The sequence below is a fragment of the Plectrocnemia conspersa genome, unplaced genomic scaffold (genome assembly GCF_051122295.1).
Source record: "Plectrocnemia conspersa isolate PC_06_02 unplaced genomic scaffold, ASM5112229v1 ptg000010l, whole genome shotgun sequence".
In the NCBI taxonomy this organism is placed as follows: domain Eukaryota; kingdom Metazoa; phylum Arthropoda; class Insecta; order Trichoptera; family Polycentropodidae; genus Plectrocnemia; species Plectrocnemia conspersa.
The window spans coordinates 2,445,817-2,465,651 of NW_028277174.1; the positions used below are offsets into that span (position 1 = coordinate 2,445,817).

At 30.1% G+C, this 19,835-nt stretch overlaps 1 protein-coding gene across 1 annotated transcript in view; it reads left to right on the forward strand.

Moving 5' to 3' along the window:
* loaf (low-density lipoprotein receptor domain containing lost and found) overlaps positions 1-19,001 on the forward strand; it is a 167,307-nt gene extending 148,306 nt beyond the window's left edge. Inside the window, exons 2-7 of the mRNA XM_088195533.1 lie at positions 3,764-3,987; positions 7,584-7,728; positions 11,141-11,263; positions 13,969-14,118; positions 14,628-14,829; positions 16,415-19,001. Coding sequence (XP_088051659.1) covers positions 3,764-3,987; positions 7,584-7,728; positions 11,141-11,263; positions 13,969-14,118; positions 14,628-14,773 — 788 coding nt within the window. The 3' untranslated portion in view covers positions 14,774-14,829; positions 16,415-19,001. The remainder of the gene's footprint in view (positions 1-3,763; positions 3,988-7,583; positions 7,729-11,140; positions 11,264-13,968; positions 14,119-14,627; positions 14,830-16,414) is intronic.
* The last annotated feature ends 834 nt before the right edge of the window (positions 19,002-19,835 follow it).

The window sequence follows — 19,835 nt, forward strand, 5'->3', positions numbered from 1 at the left end:
ATTTGCTAACAGATAGGTAGTCTGTAAAATTACATAATTATGGTATTTAGTACTCTTATTGTTGGAGACCAGCAAAATAAATAAGTTTACATTTTTAATTAAATAATAAAGAAAAAAAGCTGTTTGCCTTATTAGCTCAAAAATATATTTGTTACTCATTGCAATACATAAAAACATAATTACATGTAAAAGTTTTAGCTTTGTAGTACTTTTCTTCGTATTTATTTAATTAATTAAAACTGTATATAATTAACAAATTTCATCTTCGTAATTAAAATAATTTATGTTTCGTTCGCAGGAAAATAAATTATTAAAATATTTAAATATGTTATCAAAGAACTGAGTCAGTGTTTAAAATATTAATTTTTCACAGTTCATTTGCAAAGGAAACAAACGCAAAGCTCGCTCGTTTTGCCCCTAATTAATTATGATTTTTCTCTACCACTCCTTAAAATATTCACAACGTTCTGCATAATAAAACATATCGATGCGAAATGTCAAAGGTGAAAAGCTCCGCATTATAAACGGACCCCTCTCTTCTGAAGTGCAATCTTTTCACTCGCATTTTAAGTAATCTTGTATCTCTCGTCCCCGAGGACTAAGATTCCATTGATGTTTCCTTCCCTTTCCGAAAAAGCTAAGTCTTTTGAGCATTAAAAATTTAGCTGAAAAATAACGACGGAACACGGTACACAGTTAAATTTGTTTATTGTTAAAAAAAATAACTCGTGCGTACTTTTTTCGAAAAAAGAATATATTTCATACGAATATCGCGAGTAGGGGAAACGAGGCACCGTAAAAGGGTACGTACAAAGGGCAGTATCGTAATGATGGGTTATAAATTTTTACCGTTTGACACCATATGTGTAACCGAAAAAAATATATGGTTTCAAAAGCGATATTGAGCGTTTAATGGTACACTGGGTACATAATGCATTGGAGGTATCTTTGTGTAATAAATGGTTTAAGATAACTAGTTTATTTTGATAATATTATCTGCTTGTAATATTTTTATCAAGATCTTGACATTTAGTTTAATGAGAATTGCATTATAACTCCTAAATAATAAATTATATACGTATATAATAATATTCTGAGGTTTGTAATTTTAACTGTGCAGATTGTATTAATAAATTGATTTTATTTCAAACTAAATAAAATAAAAACTGTAGAGAGCAAAATAAAAAATGTAACACCAACAGATTTAACCATAGAAATAATTCAATTAAAGCACTTGAATTTGATTTAAAAGCTGGCAAAATTATAAAAAAGCTTTCGAAAAAACATATTTAATAAACATGTGCCCAGTGCATACAAAATATCATGAGTAATGATGAGTCAGGAAAATCATACTAATAATAACCCAGGTATTCATAAAACTCTTGTTGAAAAAAAAGGAAGCTTTAAGGGAATAGAAAAAATTGGTTCCTGGCTATCAATTTTGATTTTGAAATTATCATTCTACTAAGATATTTTAGTTGCAGACAATCGGACTTAACATTTTTAAATAAATTACGTTATATGTGTTTTAAAATTTTGAAACTTTTTTTGTATACTTTAAATGATGCAAAGTAATATAAAGCAATTATATTTAGTTGTTAAAACATTAAAAAAAATTAAAAAGTAATCAAATTTGTTGTAAAAACACCCGTCAACACATTTCAATAAATAACCACCTGTTTAATTATTTTCTCCAGTAATTATTAATTATTTTCTCCAGTAATTATTAATTATTTTAAATGTTTTCCCATGAAAAATTTTTTTTTTAAAAAAACATACATTTCGCTTAAATTTTTAAAATACCTTTTTTATTTAAATATAATTATTGGTAATATTTAACACCTATGTTTGGTGCATATTCCGTGGACCATTTGGGTAAAAATATACTGAACGGTAATAAAAACGTACAAATAGTACAAGGAATTTTGTGTATGCAATATCTGCTTTTTTCACTTAACCAGCCATCCCTAACATAAAAAAAAACATTTATAATTATTGGGAACTTGCATGAGATATGAGAAATGTATTCATTTTATGTTGACACGTCGCGCACATCCGACTTAAAATTATAACAATATTTCGGCCCCTGAGATTACAAAAAAATTTACTCTACTTTTATATCCTAATTCCCATAAAATATAAAAAAAAATTAACTCTCTACAATGAGCATAGTTTTATCTATTTTAAAGCAACATGAGCATCGTCGTTTTCGTAGTTCTAAGCCATAAAGATTTAAAAAAAGAATCGATACTACCGGTATTTAATTTTATAATAACGCTAATACTGAAGGATACATTTTTCCCAAAACCTTTTATAGAAACTTCGGAAGTCGGTACGAAACACAAAAAAATAAAATTATTAGTTAAAGGCAAAAAAAAGTAAATTATTTATTTCGCTTGAAAAAAAAATTGTTTTATTTAATATTTTTTTTATTCACCTATGTGTATATAGAAACTTTGGAAATCACAATTAAACACAGAAAATACACTTTTACCCATACTCTTTTTACGAAAACTACTGATCAGTGAGGGAGTAGAAAGAAAGTAAAGAAAATTTTGCAAGCTTTTCTTTTTATAAGTTTCGTATGGAAGGGATGGTTTTGAATTATATGTTTATTAAAATAATTTTCAAATAAAAAAGTAGGGATTCCGTTGGATACAGAGCCGTTGTTATTAAATTTTAATTAGAGATTGCAAAAGATTTTTACAAAAAATAACCAATACATAACCAAAACATTTTGGCCCTCATGCTAAAAAATTTTGAAGGCCTTATTGTAATTTTTGTTACGAAAATGAAATTGATTGACTGACTTAACCAAAATAAAACGAGAACTGCAAGGAAAATTATGTATGGATGTGTGAATTCGTGTAATAATATTCCTAAAACAATTCGGCAAAAATAAAATGTAGTGGTTTTCCTAAAAGGAATAAAAGGATACCTTTGTGACTTAAGAAATAAATTATAATATTTAGTATTTCTTTGCTGTTTATATTTATATTATATGTTATATGTATGTTTATATAAAATTTGTTTGATGTAAAAATAAGTTATATTAGCTAAATTTTTTTTTTTTAAATTTCCACCTATTCTATCCTTCACTTGAGGCAAGTGCCTCGTTTTACTCACCCTCGTACAGGCCCTGAATTTTTTGTTTATTGAATTATGTTTTAATTATTAAAATATATTCAAACTTAAGACTTTAATCTTAAATAAACATTTTTAATTGCTATTCTGTTTGTTAAGATTACTATAAAAATAGTCTAGATAAATATATAATATTATGTACATACGTACTAATTTATTAGGAGGAATTATATTCTGAACAATGGTGAAAAGGGGAATGAAGCAACAAGATTTAGGAACCGCTGGTTTTTTGTAACTAAAATATGTAAATATAGTATTAAAAAAGAACAAACATAAATTAAATTAAATTTATTATACCTTCACATGTTTTTTTATAAAACAAATAAACAAATTAGAAAATGAAAGCAAGCGAATGGTTTTCTTTTGACCCTTATTCAAAATACACAAGTGAGAATTCTCATTATCGACTAAGGGGCGTTAATTATTTATTGCCCTTTTTCCCTGTTTTTCTTGCGTCACTTTTTTTTCTTTTTTCCTCCGCTCGGAGCAGAGTAGAGATAATTTAAACATTTTGACATTGATAAATGGTCGTTGGGCCACGAGCGAGGATTACGCCCAGATCGAAGAGAAAAAGTATTTATTTTTTGTTTGTAAATTGTTGATTTTGTTCCTGTTTCAGATTACATGCAATCGCTGTGCAAGAATCACTTCTTGCAGCAGCTGTACCGCAAAATCGATGGTGCTGTGCTATGGTCGCAGAACGAGAGGAATCTCGACTGCGTCATCACCTTCCAAACACATTCCATACTTCAAAGGTTCATGCTGAGGTTCGACATGCTGCAGCTCGACTGCAACGATCATCTTTACGTTTACGATGGGGCGCATGCAGTTGGTACTCATAAGGTAAGAGTCATATTACTTAAATTCAGAAACTTTGTAAAAAATATTTTATTTCAATTTACGATAAAAAAAAAATTCGATATAGGTACATAAGAGCTAAGAAAAATTAAATTTCACTTACCGATAAATAATTATGGCTGCTAATATTGGATCAAATTATTCCTTATATCTTCATCAAAGGTGAGTCAAATATTAATGAAGTGAATTTAATGCAAGGTGAACTTCCGTTAAAGTAAATTGAAATGTACTGGCGATTTCTTCCTGGATTTATACTTACATCCATGGATTTTTAGAGGCGTAGACATATTGGAATGATCTTTGACAATCTTTCAGATTGCTCCATAAGTTTCTGATACTGTGATTCCTTGCCTATCTTCGCGTCTCTCACCACATTTCTGACTGCGTCTACTTCTATGTAATCAAGTGTTGCATATTTTATAATGCTAGATCGATAGCAGATGAGGGTGTGATTTAATTGTATCGCATCTCACACACACCAAAGTATAGAGTATCAATAGTATTATGCTTAGGTAAAATTAATTGTCCAGTTAGCACGCGTCTTTTCCTAACAAAGAGTATTTTTTTTACGGTGGTACGTATGGGTGATTACAGATTTGCAATTAAATGATAAGTGCAATATTTATTTTTCATTATTAGCTACACTTTTGAGATGTATTAATTTCCCGTTTCGTTTGTTAGAATTAGTCGTTATAATGATTTTTTTAATATGATAAATTCTGTAGTTGATTTTAACCCTTCAAAGGCATACGTGTTTTAAATAATTAATTCCGGAATAAAATATTTTATTAAGATTGAGTTGCGGCTCATAAATTTCATTTTTTGTCAGTATTTTGATCTGACATTGTTATTGGAATATTTATTTAAACTTGAGATTAAAAATTCACAAAAAAAATCCAGTTGAGAAAGTGCTTTTTAGATTTTTTTCTCACAATAAATATAATAGCATGCTATCCTGATGGAATCACATATCTGGAATACATGTGTTCGACCGATAAATTCTCAACAGGTCATCGGATAAGGTAAATTTTTTAGAGGCTTTGTGATAGGTCTGTATGTTGAGGCAAATTAAAAACACCTAGATTCTAAATTATATACATCGAGCATATAATAGTTTAACGGAGTACATTTAATGTTAGATATAGAAAAAGCTTTCGACACAGTATGGCATGACGCCCATTCGAATCAAACCTACATTTTTCTTACTCAAATTGGGTTATGTGTTATGTGAATACCTAAATAGTGGTATTTATAATTAAAAAATACAAAAAATGGAACGTTTTAAATATTAAAAATATATAAGCAAACTTCTAGGCAGCTTGAAATATTACATTGAAATGCCTTTTAAAGATAAGATAAATATAATAAGAATTGTCGCGTTTAATTATTATCGACATGATGACGTTCATTAAAATGGTATTAATTGATTGCGAGTCTATATTCGCGTTTATAAATTATGTTAATAGGATTACTGGTGTATATTATACAAGAAGATTATACCAAACATATTAAATGAATATATACACAGACAAATAATACAGGTTTGTGTGTATGTGTGTGAGTGATATGCAAGGAGAGATAAAGCCTGGGCATTAAGTATGTTCACCTGCGCCACTTTTTATCGATCCCACCTTAACAATATTTGTTTAGGACTCGGGCTTCAAAGAGAGATAAAATTGTAATATTCCCAGAGCCCCGTTTAGCGAAATGTTTTTTTGCGTTTATTTTAATGAGAAAATATTTTTCCGATAAGTCGGACGCCTTTCAGGCAAAGCCAACGGTTATTGAGTGATTTTTGTATCGTTAAGATATAAAGTGAGAATAAATCCGTTTACAAGGTCACTAGGATAACGTGAATAGACAGATTTTAATAAATAAATATATAGAAATAGAACATTCCTGATTCACAAATATTCGATAAATAACAAATATTTTATTTTTTTAAGTCTTGTATTCAACAAAACTTTTGAAGGAGGCAATTTTGAAAAGTACCAAAAATATTGATGGCGAAGTTATCAACATGCTGAAAATCTTTTGGATATGAGTTTTAAGAAATGTGCCGTATAAATTTAATTATAAAACATCGATCGAAAGTGATTCACAATTTAAACTATTTTTTTTTTGGTTTATCGCCAAAACAGGGTAGGGCAAAATAATATTGCCATCTTAAAATGGAAAAACTATGCATATTACTTAAGAGAAATATAAAGATATAATGGATTTATTTCCTTATATACCACACATACATCATGGGTACTTCAAAAATTTGTACCACCTTAATTAAAAAAATAATAGTAATATTCCTGTAGGTATTTTGTTATGTTGTATTATATTTATGTTGTTGTGTTTTAGAGTACGCTCGGAATAAGGATGCTGGTTTGTTATTGTGTGCGTGTACATGTATATGAGTGGGAGAAGCGATGTAGCGTGTACTTCGTTTAAGGACAGTCGCTGATTCGTCAACGCTGGTATTCGTCATTAAAGTGCAGTGTGGCACAGAAGTTCGATCTTCTCTAGTGATTTATTTTAAATAATTTTGTGTTGATATCAGTTTAACCCAGATATGCCCACTATCCCATGGGTAGGTCACTAAACTCGTGCCACTGTTTTTTATTTATAAATGAAATTTTAAGAGAACGAAATTTCTTGGGCATATCTGGGTTAATTGATATCAAGGCTTTAAATATAGACTGTAAGTTATTTGTTCTCTTACCCGTGGATTAAAATATTTTAATTATTTTTCCATTAATCCGTACGTTGTTGGTTTTTTACACTATTCACTGTAAGGCTTAAAAAAGTTATTATTCTGATCGTTGCGCCAATGATAATTTTTTAATTTATTCAATGGATTCTAATGAGTTAATAGAGTCGTCGAGCCATTAAACAATCTGCGAATAATTTCTTTCCCCATTTTATATCTTTTTGCTTTTGAAGAATAGCTAAAGACTTCATTATTTTTTTGACTAGTGAAAGATTTTGAATTTTGCAAATATTTAATTAATGACATCAATGTCTGGTTTCTTCGATTATATAATATATTTTTAATTGTCCGTTGAAATTTCCAACTTAGCTTAAAATAAAAAAATTAAATATTCTGAGCGAAATTGTTTTGAGCCACACAGTTCATCCACACAATAACAAACCGGAATCCTTATCCCGAGCGTACTCTACGAATATAAATATTATATTTTTCCTTTTTGTTGTACTCTTTTTTCTATCAAATAATATTAAGGTTCAATGCATCTATTCGAAAAAAGTATGAAGTGTTGAAATAAAATAGTAAAGTAAAGAAATAAATTATTCTATGCTTTCTTATTACAATTAAACTTTTGAAAATAGGAAATCAACATTTTTATGAAGATATAGTATTATTTATTTAAATAATTATTGCATATGAAAATTTTGGACTTGCACCACTTTTAAAATCAACGGCTCATATACTTATTTACATTTGGTCTAATTTTATATGACTTCAGTCTAAATCAGAGAATTGATTGTCAGCGTCATTTTCAGATACGATAATACAGCACTGAGTCAACGATCAATAACAATATTTACATATATGTTTTATCTTTTCACAGGCCGACCTTTCGTGTAGAAACACGAAGCAAACAGTAGGCGCAATTTTTACAAGGACCAACTTTGTGACACTCAAGTACGTCACAGACAATTGGGGAACCGAATCCAACGGGTTCAAGCTGGTCATCACTGCCGTCAAAGATCCGAGTGAGTACAATATACATATAAAAAAAAATCAATACCTAACCTAATTTAACCCTTTAGCATTTAAAGCGTACAAAAATAAATTTTATTTCAAAAGCAATAAAGGACATTTTATGGTTCAACGGGATTTAAGGATGTATTTGCAAACCGCCACAAATATACAAATAACCATTTGTGTAAAAGTTTCCTTTGTAATAATTGGAGTCACGCAATGGATATGCTTTCAGAAACTTGTATTTTTAACCTGGAAGTTTTGCCATTTTTCATTATTGTTGGATAGTGACCCAATTGCGCCATTACCGAAATAGAATCGGGAACAAACATGGCTCTTCCTGGATAGGAAACAAACATGACAAAGTTTCAACTGCCATATGGCGAATAGATAGCCTACCAAGTTTTCATATAACGCGAACTAATTTCGAATAATACGTCTGTCTGTACATTTGTTATGTAATCGAACGGTTGTTATGAATGGTTGCAAGTGCAAGTTGCATGTTAAAGCTGACGTTGATTAAAGAGTTGCTTATGTGGAAACAGTGGGTTGTTTGTGCTAGAATGGTTTGTAAATATCATTCGAGCGTTTAATAAAACACTGTTTGAAAGAATATATATTTTGAAACGTATATAAAATACAAAAATTACTATATATAAAGTAAAAGAATTCACTAATGTAATGCACTATTGCAATATGCAGTTAAAATTCTCAAATGTACGTAAAAATACTTGCAGTGTTTGCGCGTTAGCTAAATTTAATTAAATTTAAGTGTAAAAATGTGCAATTTGGTATAAAGTTGTGTCTCGGTGATATTTCTCAGATTACTCGGAGCAAAAGAACAATAATAGTTTGCCAGCGATTTGAAATATTAAAAATCGTAGACTTTCATGGCATGTGAAATAATCTCTGCAAAAAATCTTAGATCTTAACATTATTTTAAATGTAATAAATGTTATGCAGGTATTCTGATTTCTCAAAAAATTTTGACTTTACTTTTCAAATTTCTTGATTGATGAATGAAAAAATGCATGTAATAAAGTATTACAGATACATTATTACATATTATTCTTAAAATAACACATTAAAAAAACATGATATCTAAAGAAGTCTCAAACATCCTTGTTCTTTTTTTGTTAAAAAAATATCGGACGTGGAAAAATTCCTCTCGTTTTGTGTTAATGTAAGTTTAATCGACAAATAGGCACTGCAAATTATTTGTTCTCTCACCTGTCGATTAAAATATTAAGAATAATTTATCCATTAATCCGTAAGACGTTGGTTTTCTTACACTACTCTCTGTAAGGCTGAAAGAAATTTCTTTCTCTAATTATTGCACCAATGATTCTTATGATAAATAATGGAGTCGCAAGGATCCTTAGAATTCGTCAAACCATTAAATAATCTGCAAATAATTTAATTTTTCATTTTACATATTTCTGCTTTTGTAGAAGTCATTATTTTTTAAGAAGTCATTATTTTTTTGACTAATGAAAGATTCTGGAGTTTTCAAATATTTAATTGACGACATCAATGTCTGGTTTCTTCGAAGATATAATTTTTTTTCAATTTCCCGTTGAAATTTCGAGCTTAGTTCAGAATTGATATTTTTTAATTATTTTAACATAAATTTTAAGGCCCTTTTGGCTGACAATTGTCAATAACAGCTGCTGCTACGTTACAAAAAAAATTTAAAAAACCATATTGGATTATCGAAAAATTCAAATAGCCCTAAATAGTTTTGCATTCTGCTGATTTCCATGCGTAATTTATACTTATCGGAGCGGTTTCTTAGATCACCAAAGCAAAGATAAATCCGACGGCCGGTTAGAGTAATAGAAAATTACAAAAAAAATGTTGGTCATGTAAATACTTTGGATCTTCCGAGAAAATCAAATAATCAGGTTTCTTATCTGAGCATATTTTTTTATTACTAAGCAAAAATAAGGCGAATTAGAGTGCTAAAAATTTGTAAATAATTATTTTGTCATTCCCAGACCCCTATTAAAACCTTCTAAGAAATATGCATTTTATGCATGAACTCGCCTTTACTTATGCAGCGTTGTAAAATTGGCAATGATTGTAAACCTTTAAAAATATTTGTGAATTTGACATTTTTCTCAAAAATGATTTGACATTTTTCTCAAAAAATTCTCGAGATGATACACACTATTATTGCTACATATTATAAGCTAGCTGTGATACCCGACGATTGTAAAAGACCAACCGTTAATATATATTGCACAGAACTTAACCGATTTATTTATTTATTATAAGACTATTATAAAATATTTATTTTTTTGATTAAAAATATAGTATTCAAATATATATGCTTTAAGAATTAAATACTTCTCAAAAATCTCAACATTGCAATACGAAAAAAAATTGTCCTTGTCTCCCGCTTTTAACCGACAATGATCGCGAAGCAAAGATTTTCATCTTTTACATACAAAAATTATGATAAAAATAAATGTTATCTCAAGTAGTGCCATTAAACATACGACAAACAAATTAAAAGTTAAATTTAACTAAAACATTGTTTTATTATATTGAACAAAACCCAGTGGTTTTTATACAAAATATGTATAATATTTAAAACAGATAAAATTAAAACAAATAAGACAACAGCTAATGCTTTTTTTTGCGATATAAAAATTAATGAGTAAAACTACAATATCAACAATATACCAGTTGTGAAATTCAAACTGCTTTTGTGTAGAATATGTGGCTTTACTCTTCGTAGTTTTTTCGTAATTTTGAATTTTGCGGAACATATTTTTATATTAACATATGACTATTTACATTATTTTATATAAATGATATGAGAAACTATTTTTTCAAAACGTGTAGATTACATTATTTTTGTGCAAATATGAAAGAGTGCTCTAAAAATATTCTCCTTAAGATGCTGAAAGACATTCTTGGCGAAACATCAAGTGAATACTAGAAATTATATTATAACTGCGTAAAAATAATATTCAAAATATCTTTATAGCATTTTATTATGTAATATTTATATATGAATATACATTATTATAAAACACATTAAATGTTACGTTTATAATCTATCATAAATTTGGTTTTTATTTTAATACATTAAGTTATCAAAACATAAATTTCAGTCACAGTTTTATTTTATTTAATATAGTATATTATTAAATTATATAGATATACCATAAAGGTTAAAACTACATATACATTTCGTGTTTTATAGTCGAAATTTCAGACACGTTATATACGCAGTATTTACAACGCTTTCGCAAATTAAATTTACGATCTATAATCCTCGTAAAACGAAATTTTACAATCTGCTATATAAAAGATACGCCATATAATGAATCCTTTTGAGTTATAACTTGCAAATGCGACGCTTAAAGCAAAATTCATTATTTAAAACTGTTGTTTTTTTATTCATTGATACAGAACATGGATGCAAAGATTTTCGATGCAATCTTCGAGAATTCTGCATCAGTGCTGATCTCATCTGTGATGGGGTAAATCACTGTGCTGACGGTTCGGACGAAACATCGAGCACTCTTTGCCAAAGTAAGTTAAATTTATGTAGTATTATTAGTACCTATTGACGCAGCAAAATTTCCATGACAATACTACTGTTGTTTATATTGATCATTAATGTTTATATTGATCATTAATGTGACTAGTATAAACTCAGACTTTGCCTTGGGTGTTTATTTAACATTTTTGGCGCCAGGGGCGTGCCAAGTGTGTTAGATTTTTCTCTTGATTTTGTTAATCGAAATATATCCGCACGTGATTAGTCTAGGATACTTAAATATCAAACATATAAATACATATAACGTCATTTTGAAAAACTTTAGTGCAGCAGATATTCCAATGTGTTCCATAGAACAATAATAAAATAAGTGCACGTATTTCTTGCCACAAAATAATATTGCTAATAACAAATATTTATTTATTTTAAGCTTTCGATTAAAAATAAATACGTCTTATATTCCCATCCTACTACTGTATTATTATTCCAAATATACAGCACCATCTAAGTAATTCTCAAAGACGCCATACAGATCGTACTCCGAGACAAAACTCGGGCCTTGATGAACACATTGAACGGGGAAAATTTCGCTAAGCCCCCGGAGTTTAGGGGGGAAAGAAAAACAGACCATTATGGAATTACATAAAAAACAAACACCGCCTCTCTCTCTCTCATTTTCCTTCCTTTACATTTTCTTTTAAACTCTTAGTTGTTTATCTTTTAAATGCCCTCGGCGCGGAGCGAAACACTCAAACAATGATTAAACGTATCACCTCTTTGCTAAAGGCGATCCTTATCCGAAAATTGTCCTCTAGCCCTCCTTTTATTTAGTATGTGCGCTTAAGATAAAAATCGTATGAAAGAGATGGTCGTTAGGATTAAAATGGACTACTTTCAAAATCAGAACTTCAAGATCTATTACTTGATATATAGAAACAGTCTTTCAACCTTATTTGCCTTTAAATATTTATTAAATTATTTATCTAGTATAAAGCCATGATCTACCGTATATTTAATGTTAAGATTTGGAAAGGTGATAGTTTAATTCAATACAAACGAAAATAACATTTTATTTTTGTATATTATATAATTATGCAGTACTTTGATTACATTGTAAATAACGAAAAAACCACTTGAAAATAATATTGATATCAGTTCAAATAGTGTTAATGTACTGATCATTAATACTATGTTTTCAAATGTATTTAGTCTGCATATGCAAAATAACTATAGAATACAAAAACACCTTCAAAACATAAAAACGAAACAATGAATTATTATAAAAATCTGGATTTTCTATATTCTCGGTATAATAAGTCGATAAGCTCCAGAACGTTTGCATTTAAGCGCGCTTTAATTTTCCCACTGAGCAAACATTCAGGTAGTAGGTACTACAAGACTCGAAAGTTTAACGCCGAAAAAATCTCACTAAATGGAAAAATCTTATTTTGCCCCCGGAAAAGCGCTCGTCCGGTGGACGGTCCAACTTTTGTACTTTCGTTTGTCGAAACTTTTCCGGACGCGAGTTTCGCAATTTTCCGACCGGCTGTTTGTAGCGTTTCAATTTGCCCCGTATAAATCCCCGACCTGTGTTTATACATAGGTATCGTTTACAAACGATGTTCAATAAGTGGTAGACAATTTTCAATTTATTTTTTATTTATCTCGCACATGGCACTTCTAAATCAATAGCCGTACTACTATTGAGCTATTATTATAAACAATTATCTAAGTTAATTATTTTAGCGCTGGATAATTGAGTATTTTTTCAAATAAAATTCTGTTTTTAGATGACAAATCAAAATTTTTACGGATGATTCATCCCTTATCTCGTCATAAGAGCCTTTGGAATTAGTATATTTTTAATCTGTGTGACACGTATGAGCCGCCACTCTTACAAAACATACATAATAAACACTAGTTGCTGCTATTTTTATTTATATAGTACACTATGTATTACAAGTAATAAATTAGGACATATTGTTTAAGCCATTAACACCGTTTTATTTATTTCTAAATTCATAGCAATATATACTAATACACTGTTTTAAATTCCCTTGAAAATAAATTAAAATACTGTTGATTTTATGTTGTTATTGTACTTTTAGATTTCTGCAAAACTATTGATCTAGCTAGACATATGTTTATTTAATGAATTGTTTTATTGGTATTAATATTAATAAACACTTTTCGGGTTTTGTATCACGTCGAGATGTCAATGCTTTTATGTATTCTAGTAACAAGTTATTTCATAAAAATATAAATTACCACATTTAGAAAGAAAATTAGATGCTGCTTTCAGGCTGTAGATTTGATATGGCAGTAGCGTGTCGAGTTGTATTATTGTCGGCTGTGATTTCGGTGCAGCAGCTGGGATCTGACGTAATGAATTCTCGTGATGCTTTGTGGACGATCCGCTGATGTGTCTTGTGTTCTTTTTCTCTGCTGCTGCTGTGACTACGTGGCGTCTTTCACATCTTGAATGCTGATTTAAAACGTCTTTATCAAATTGTAGATTACGTCGCTTTTTAAACAGCCTCTCGAAATGTATTTGTCTTAAAAAAACAGTCCAAATTGTCACTCTTTTAATTGCGCGCGTCTTTTCCAAGCAAAGAGTAGTATTTCGCTGATACCTGTGGGCGATTATGCGTGGAATAAAAATATTTAAATTGAAAATGTTTTTTTATGTAGTTGCTATATATTTAACATTTTAACTAATTTAAATTTATGTTCACAGGTCAAGACAACAACACATTTCTAGGCTTAGAGCTTCCGTGGCTTATGGTGGGGGGTGTGAGCGCTCTGCTGGTGGTTTGCGCATGCGCAGCCGCTCTGGCATTATGCTTATGCAGACGCGCGCGCCCTCGACGAAACTCTCAACTGCAACGTAAGTTTTTTTATATATTTATAACACTATAATATTATTTCTTAAATATGTCATCTAAAAGGATTATTAAAAAATATTATTTTAAAAATAACATATATGTATTTTAGGCGTTAATTGTCAACGTCAATATGTATTAACCGAACTCTATAGAATTGGGTTATAGAACATATATATTTTACATGCTAAACTAAAAATTCACCGACTGGTCCATTTGATGGTGAACGTCCACCAAAATGTTAGTTTTTCGTAGTCTGTTCGCCTTGTAGCAAAGTGGTTTTCGTGAACAGACATGACATGCGAATCTGGCGTCAACATACCTCCCACCATGAAAACTAGTTTCATAATGATGGGCACATAAATAGGCTTTATAAATATTTTTTCTCACATTACATGTTTATTGTGACTATTTATTTGGCAAACACATCCATATGTTAGATAAAGAGATGATTTGTAGTTCTGCTGCAGACACCTTCATATGCATGTATAATGAATCGAGCTTTCGTTTTTAGTCCAACAGATGTACGGGTCGAATGGGGCGGCGAGCAAGCAGCAATGCTCTGCGCAACAGACGGAGCTGCCGGGAAACTGGCGGCGCCCTGCGGGGCGGGGCGGGGCGCGGCGGGCGCGCCCCCGACGGCCCCCGGCCGCGGGCTGAGGCCCGCCACCGCACCGGCCGCGCCCCACAAGGACGAGTGGTTCGTCTAGCGACAGGTAATCTTCTTACCTACTATCTATGTACTTCCTTTGTTGAGAGTAGTAGATATGTTGTTGTGTATTACATGATCATGAGTGTGATCCTGATATAAGTCCTTTCAAGTTTAAAATTCCTTATATTATACGATATGTATCGGAGCAGTACTTTATAGCTGACATTACACAGATTATCGGCAATCGATGCCAGCGTATTAAGAAGCTGGATGACTACTGTCATAGGCTAATTGTCTAGTTCAGAGTTTAGATGTCCAGAAATCAACCTTAATTTGCAATATAGTTGAAATATAAAAAAAGTGTTATTTAGTATTTATAAGTAGCATTTATTATTTATAAGTAGCATTTAATATTAAATAAATAGCATTTAATATTTATTATGAGCATTTGTTATTTTTTTAAGTAGCAAACTGCAAATATCAAAAAACTTCTCCGTCGCCCTCAATAGCTCCTCCATCGCCCATCAAATTCCCCCGTTGCCAGCATTGCCTAATGAAATTCGTTCAACGTTCACTTTGAAACCTATGGTTTAGAACAACCAAAACTGGACTAGCTCCTCATAACTGGCATCAAACAGAACAAAGAAGCTAGATGACTACCGTCATTCAATAATCGAGTTGTAAAGTGTGGATGTCCTCACTAAAACTGGAATGAAAAGTTCCCTTAAACTCATAGCTCAAGAATTGTTCCAGAACTAAATCTGGGTTATTCTAAAAAATAATAGAATTATCTACATCGTATTTTAGCAAATAAAAAATCTTAGCAATTAATGTATAATTTTATAATTTTCTCAGACTTAAGGGAATATTTTGCCTTGCAGGCGATCTAAAATAAGGACCCTGTTTTTACAGAAGTGAATAATTTTATAGGGCTTACCATTCAACATACTTCTCTATTAACAATTTAAGGTATCATAAAAAAATTCGACATGTCATAAAGCGTTTTAACCGTTTAAGAAAAAGTGTTTTTTTTTTGTTATAATGCAACAAAATCCTGGAAAATCTCTTAATGTGTTAATGTACGCGTCATAATCAAAAAGATTTAAATATCCGCCACCTTAGGCAAAAATAACCCGTGCTTTCAGGTTTATCCTCAAATCGACCGTTTCTGACCTGCCTTAGCGGCTAATGGGAATTTGTTACTCGCTACCTTTCTGTAATTGTAATAAAAAAGGGGCGGACAACGAACTATATTATACATGGTATAATATAAATAAATACCATAAGTAGACTTGCATTTAGCACTCTTCCCCCCCCCCCCTACACTTTGTCTGAGATCGACGCCAGTCGACCACACGCTGGAGTTCGCCGTAAACAGTGTGGGAGAGTGAGGGACCTCTCTTGAGTTTGAATTCCCAAACTCTTGAGAGGAAGTACATTCTAAGACTACCTATCCGAGGTAGCGTCCTTTGGACTACCAATGACGAGTAAAGCATTGCATTTCAACGCAACCTAGCCAAAGGGACCGAGGGCTAAATCTGAAACTGAAGCATCACAAAAGTCCCTAAAAGATCAGAGAGAAAGTGATGTTACAAGGATGCTGTTTATATTTTATTAAATTTATCATTTGTGAATGTTATATGTTGCAGTGGTGGCCCGGCCAGGCCTCGCAGGGTGAAGTCAGAATACAACTGGGGTGAGCGCCCGCCCTCCGCCCCTAGCAACATCACAGCGTCTCGTCATCGACATAACAACATCACCATATCACCATCATCACTAATATCATCCCATCATGACACATCAGCGGCGACACGATCGCACGATCGGATCTCCAATCTGGACCGTTTACGATGCCGTAATAGTCCGATCGGCGAACTATATTATTATTTCACACAACATAACATGCTACACACGTTCAAGAACTACATATAAACATACGTGTATTTTAAACTTAACTAAACTGGTATGCAACAAAAAATTATGTAAACGATACACGCAAAGTTATTAAATGTATACACACTTTAACAGAGGTTTTTTTTAATATTGAATATTTTTTTTTAGTAAATGAGTTTTAAGCATACATATTAATAATCCGATTCTTGCATCGAAATACTAATTATTACCCAAATGGATCTCAACAGTACAAAAGTTGAAGTCGAAGAATCTTAAAACCTTTTGTTAAAATATTAAAATTAATAAGGATAAAAAACCTCTGATAAGTGTATTTTTTTTAATCAAACATATCCCCACATATCCAAATATTTTATATGTTATGTATACACGTACAAATAAATTTTATTGTACGGAAGTTAATTGTTGTTTTGTATTAATCGATGTCAATTTATTTTAATCGTATGTTTAACTGTGTTTTTTTTTAATATGGAGGTAGACGTGGCGTCTCATCCCGTTATTTTAATTTAATAGTTAAATTTAACTAGATATTTATGTTAGTTAAAACTGGTGACAATACCATTTCTTAATAATTTCCAATAACATATCTAAATATATCATATCTAATTGTCTGTCAATTTTATTAAAAAATATAATTTGCTTGCGCTTCGGCAATAATATTTCTACTTAAATATAAATGTTCGTAATAAATCACATATCGATTAATATGTGTACATATTATCCATTCGTAATTAATATACATATGTGTATTTATTAAAATATAAAGAAGGACCATTTTTCAATAAATAAAAATTATTTAATGAAATCGAAAAAAATAATAACACGCAATAATTTGGTCACGACGATAATAAAGTAAATAAATTAAAGCAGTTTTTCTGCAACGACTGTCAAATTTAATACTACTTATAAACCGGGTATTTTCAGCGTAAGAACTTTTCTCCAGATGCGAATCAGAAATAATAAATGATTAAATACAGCGACTGTACCATATCGAGATTTTCGTACACGATCATATGCATTGAACCTAATAAATTAAAATCATTCACATAGGCTACTCGTGTCGATAATAATAAATTAATAATTAAATTAACAAAAAAATATATACTGAGACAATACCTTTCTAGTTTATCTATTGTATAATTGTGTACTTTTTAATACTACAACTACCTTACCTAATACGATTACTCTTAAATTTGTAATTGACCTGATATCATGTAGAATATGTTTTATTTATACACGACATAATCTCCATGATCCATAAAGTGTTCAAAATATCCGTTTTTGTTATTTTTAGTATACATGTATTATTATTAAATTAAATATGATATTATACAGATTTTAATTTAAATGATTGATTGTTTAGAATTGCTGTATAATATTATATTAATATGTTAAACCATTTTTTTAGATTAAATTATTTAACTGTATCGTTAATAGCGTATTATGTTGGTTAGTATTATTATTATTATATATAAATAATATAATTTGATAGGGTTAAAACGAAAAATATATATAGCTTTTACACAGTATTTACATAAACTGTACAGTGTCCGCTCGTTTTGAACGACGTACGGATGACTATTTAAAATATAAAATAAAAATATAATGACGATGGAGAACCACTGTGAAATGGGCTACAATTTGATTGTTTGTATTTTTTCTATTGTGTATTGTAAAATATTGCTTTTTTAATGTAAAGATGTGAACTATTCTCGAACACATTAAACATTTTTATATATATTTTTATCCGATCGTTTGTAATTGTTGGAGTGAGCAGTGACACTCAAACTGTGTGGATTTGCAGTGGCGCGAAAATGAGCAATTATTTATTAATAATAAATATTTTTAACGCCGAGTGTTTTGTATAGATATAATCGTAACGGCTTTTTTTAAATGAAAAATGTGTAATTGAGGAATATTTATATATATATATATATATGAGTATATAATCTAAATTTAGACGAGTTCTCCAACTAGACAATTAGTATATGAATTGCTAATAAATAAAATATACATAATAATTTATTAATTTAATATCATAGGGAATTATAAATATATATATTATATATATGAAAAAAATAATTAAATAAAGGAAACATTAGTGGACAAAAATGTTAGGAAATTTTTACTTGTTTTAGAGAGAGAGAAAAAATGTTAATAAAACGATCTCCACGATGATCCTACAATTTAAACTTCTTCTAATCCCATCATGTGTGTGTCGCTTTAATAATTATGTGATGAATGGTTTTTGATGTTAAATGAAATGCAAAATTAACAATTATTAATAAAAAAAAGTTTTTTAGTGGACTTGAAACGCCACTTGGACATGAAATTTAACTTTGTATTATTTTACCCTTTTCCAATATATATTTTTTTTCTTAGAATACATGAGATGCAGTAACTACAACATCTGTGTGCAAACTTAAAAAGTTACGGTTAAAGTTTGTAATAGTTACGCTACTCGTCAACAGATGGTAATATTATATTTTTTAACTGCACACAAACATCGCACTAATTCTTCATTAACATATATAATAGATACTTAAGAAACTAAAATAATATATCAATACACAATTCAATATCCATATGAATAACATTTATAATAAAATAAATATTGATACTACTAAAATATTTCCCTATACTGCATTCTTATTGAATTTTTTTTTAGCATTTAATTTTTATTCTACGATAAAATATTTTCACGTTCAAATAAATATGTGATTGATTTTTCATACGTGCCTCTACGTAATTAAATCTTCAAATTACATAGAAGCTCGAGTTAACTCCTGGCGACTTTAAGTGGTGACATGGCTGGACTAAATCTGACGATCGAAATGGAAATACAGATTTTTTCTCAGGACTTCCATAGTGAAAGACTTAAAGGTATTGTACCTAATAAATAAATAACATAATGCACCTAAAAAATTACAATATATGTATATATATATTTTTATTGCCAGAAGCACATTTTTTTTAATTTAACCGACGTATAAAATAACTTTCTTGAGGTTTAATAAAATAAACATTAAAATTGCAGCCTATTGTATCGATGCTTTCAACAGCAAATGAGAGACGTTGTTCTGCGTATACCGGGTCTGACTTTTCAGCGATATAAAAGCTAAGACCGTCTGTTGTCTTCGTATCAATTCGCCCTAAGCT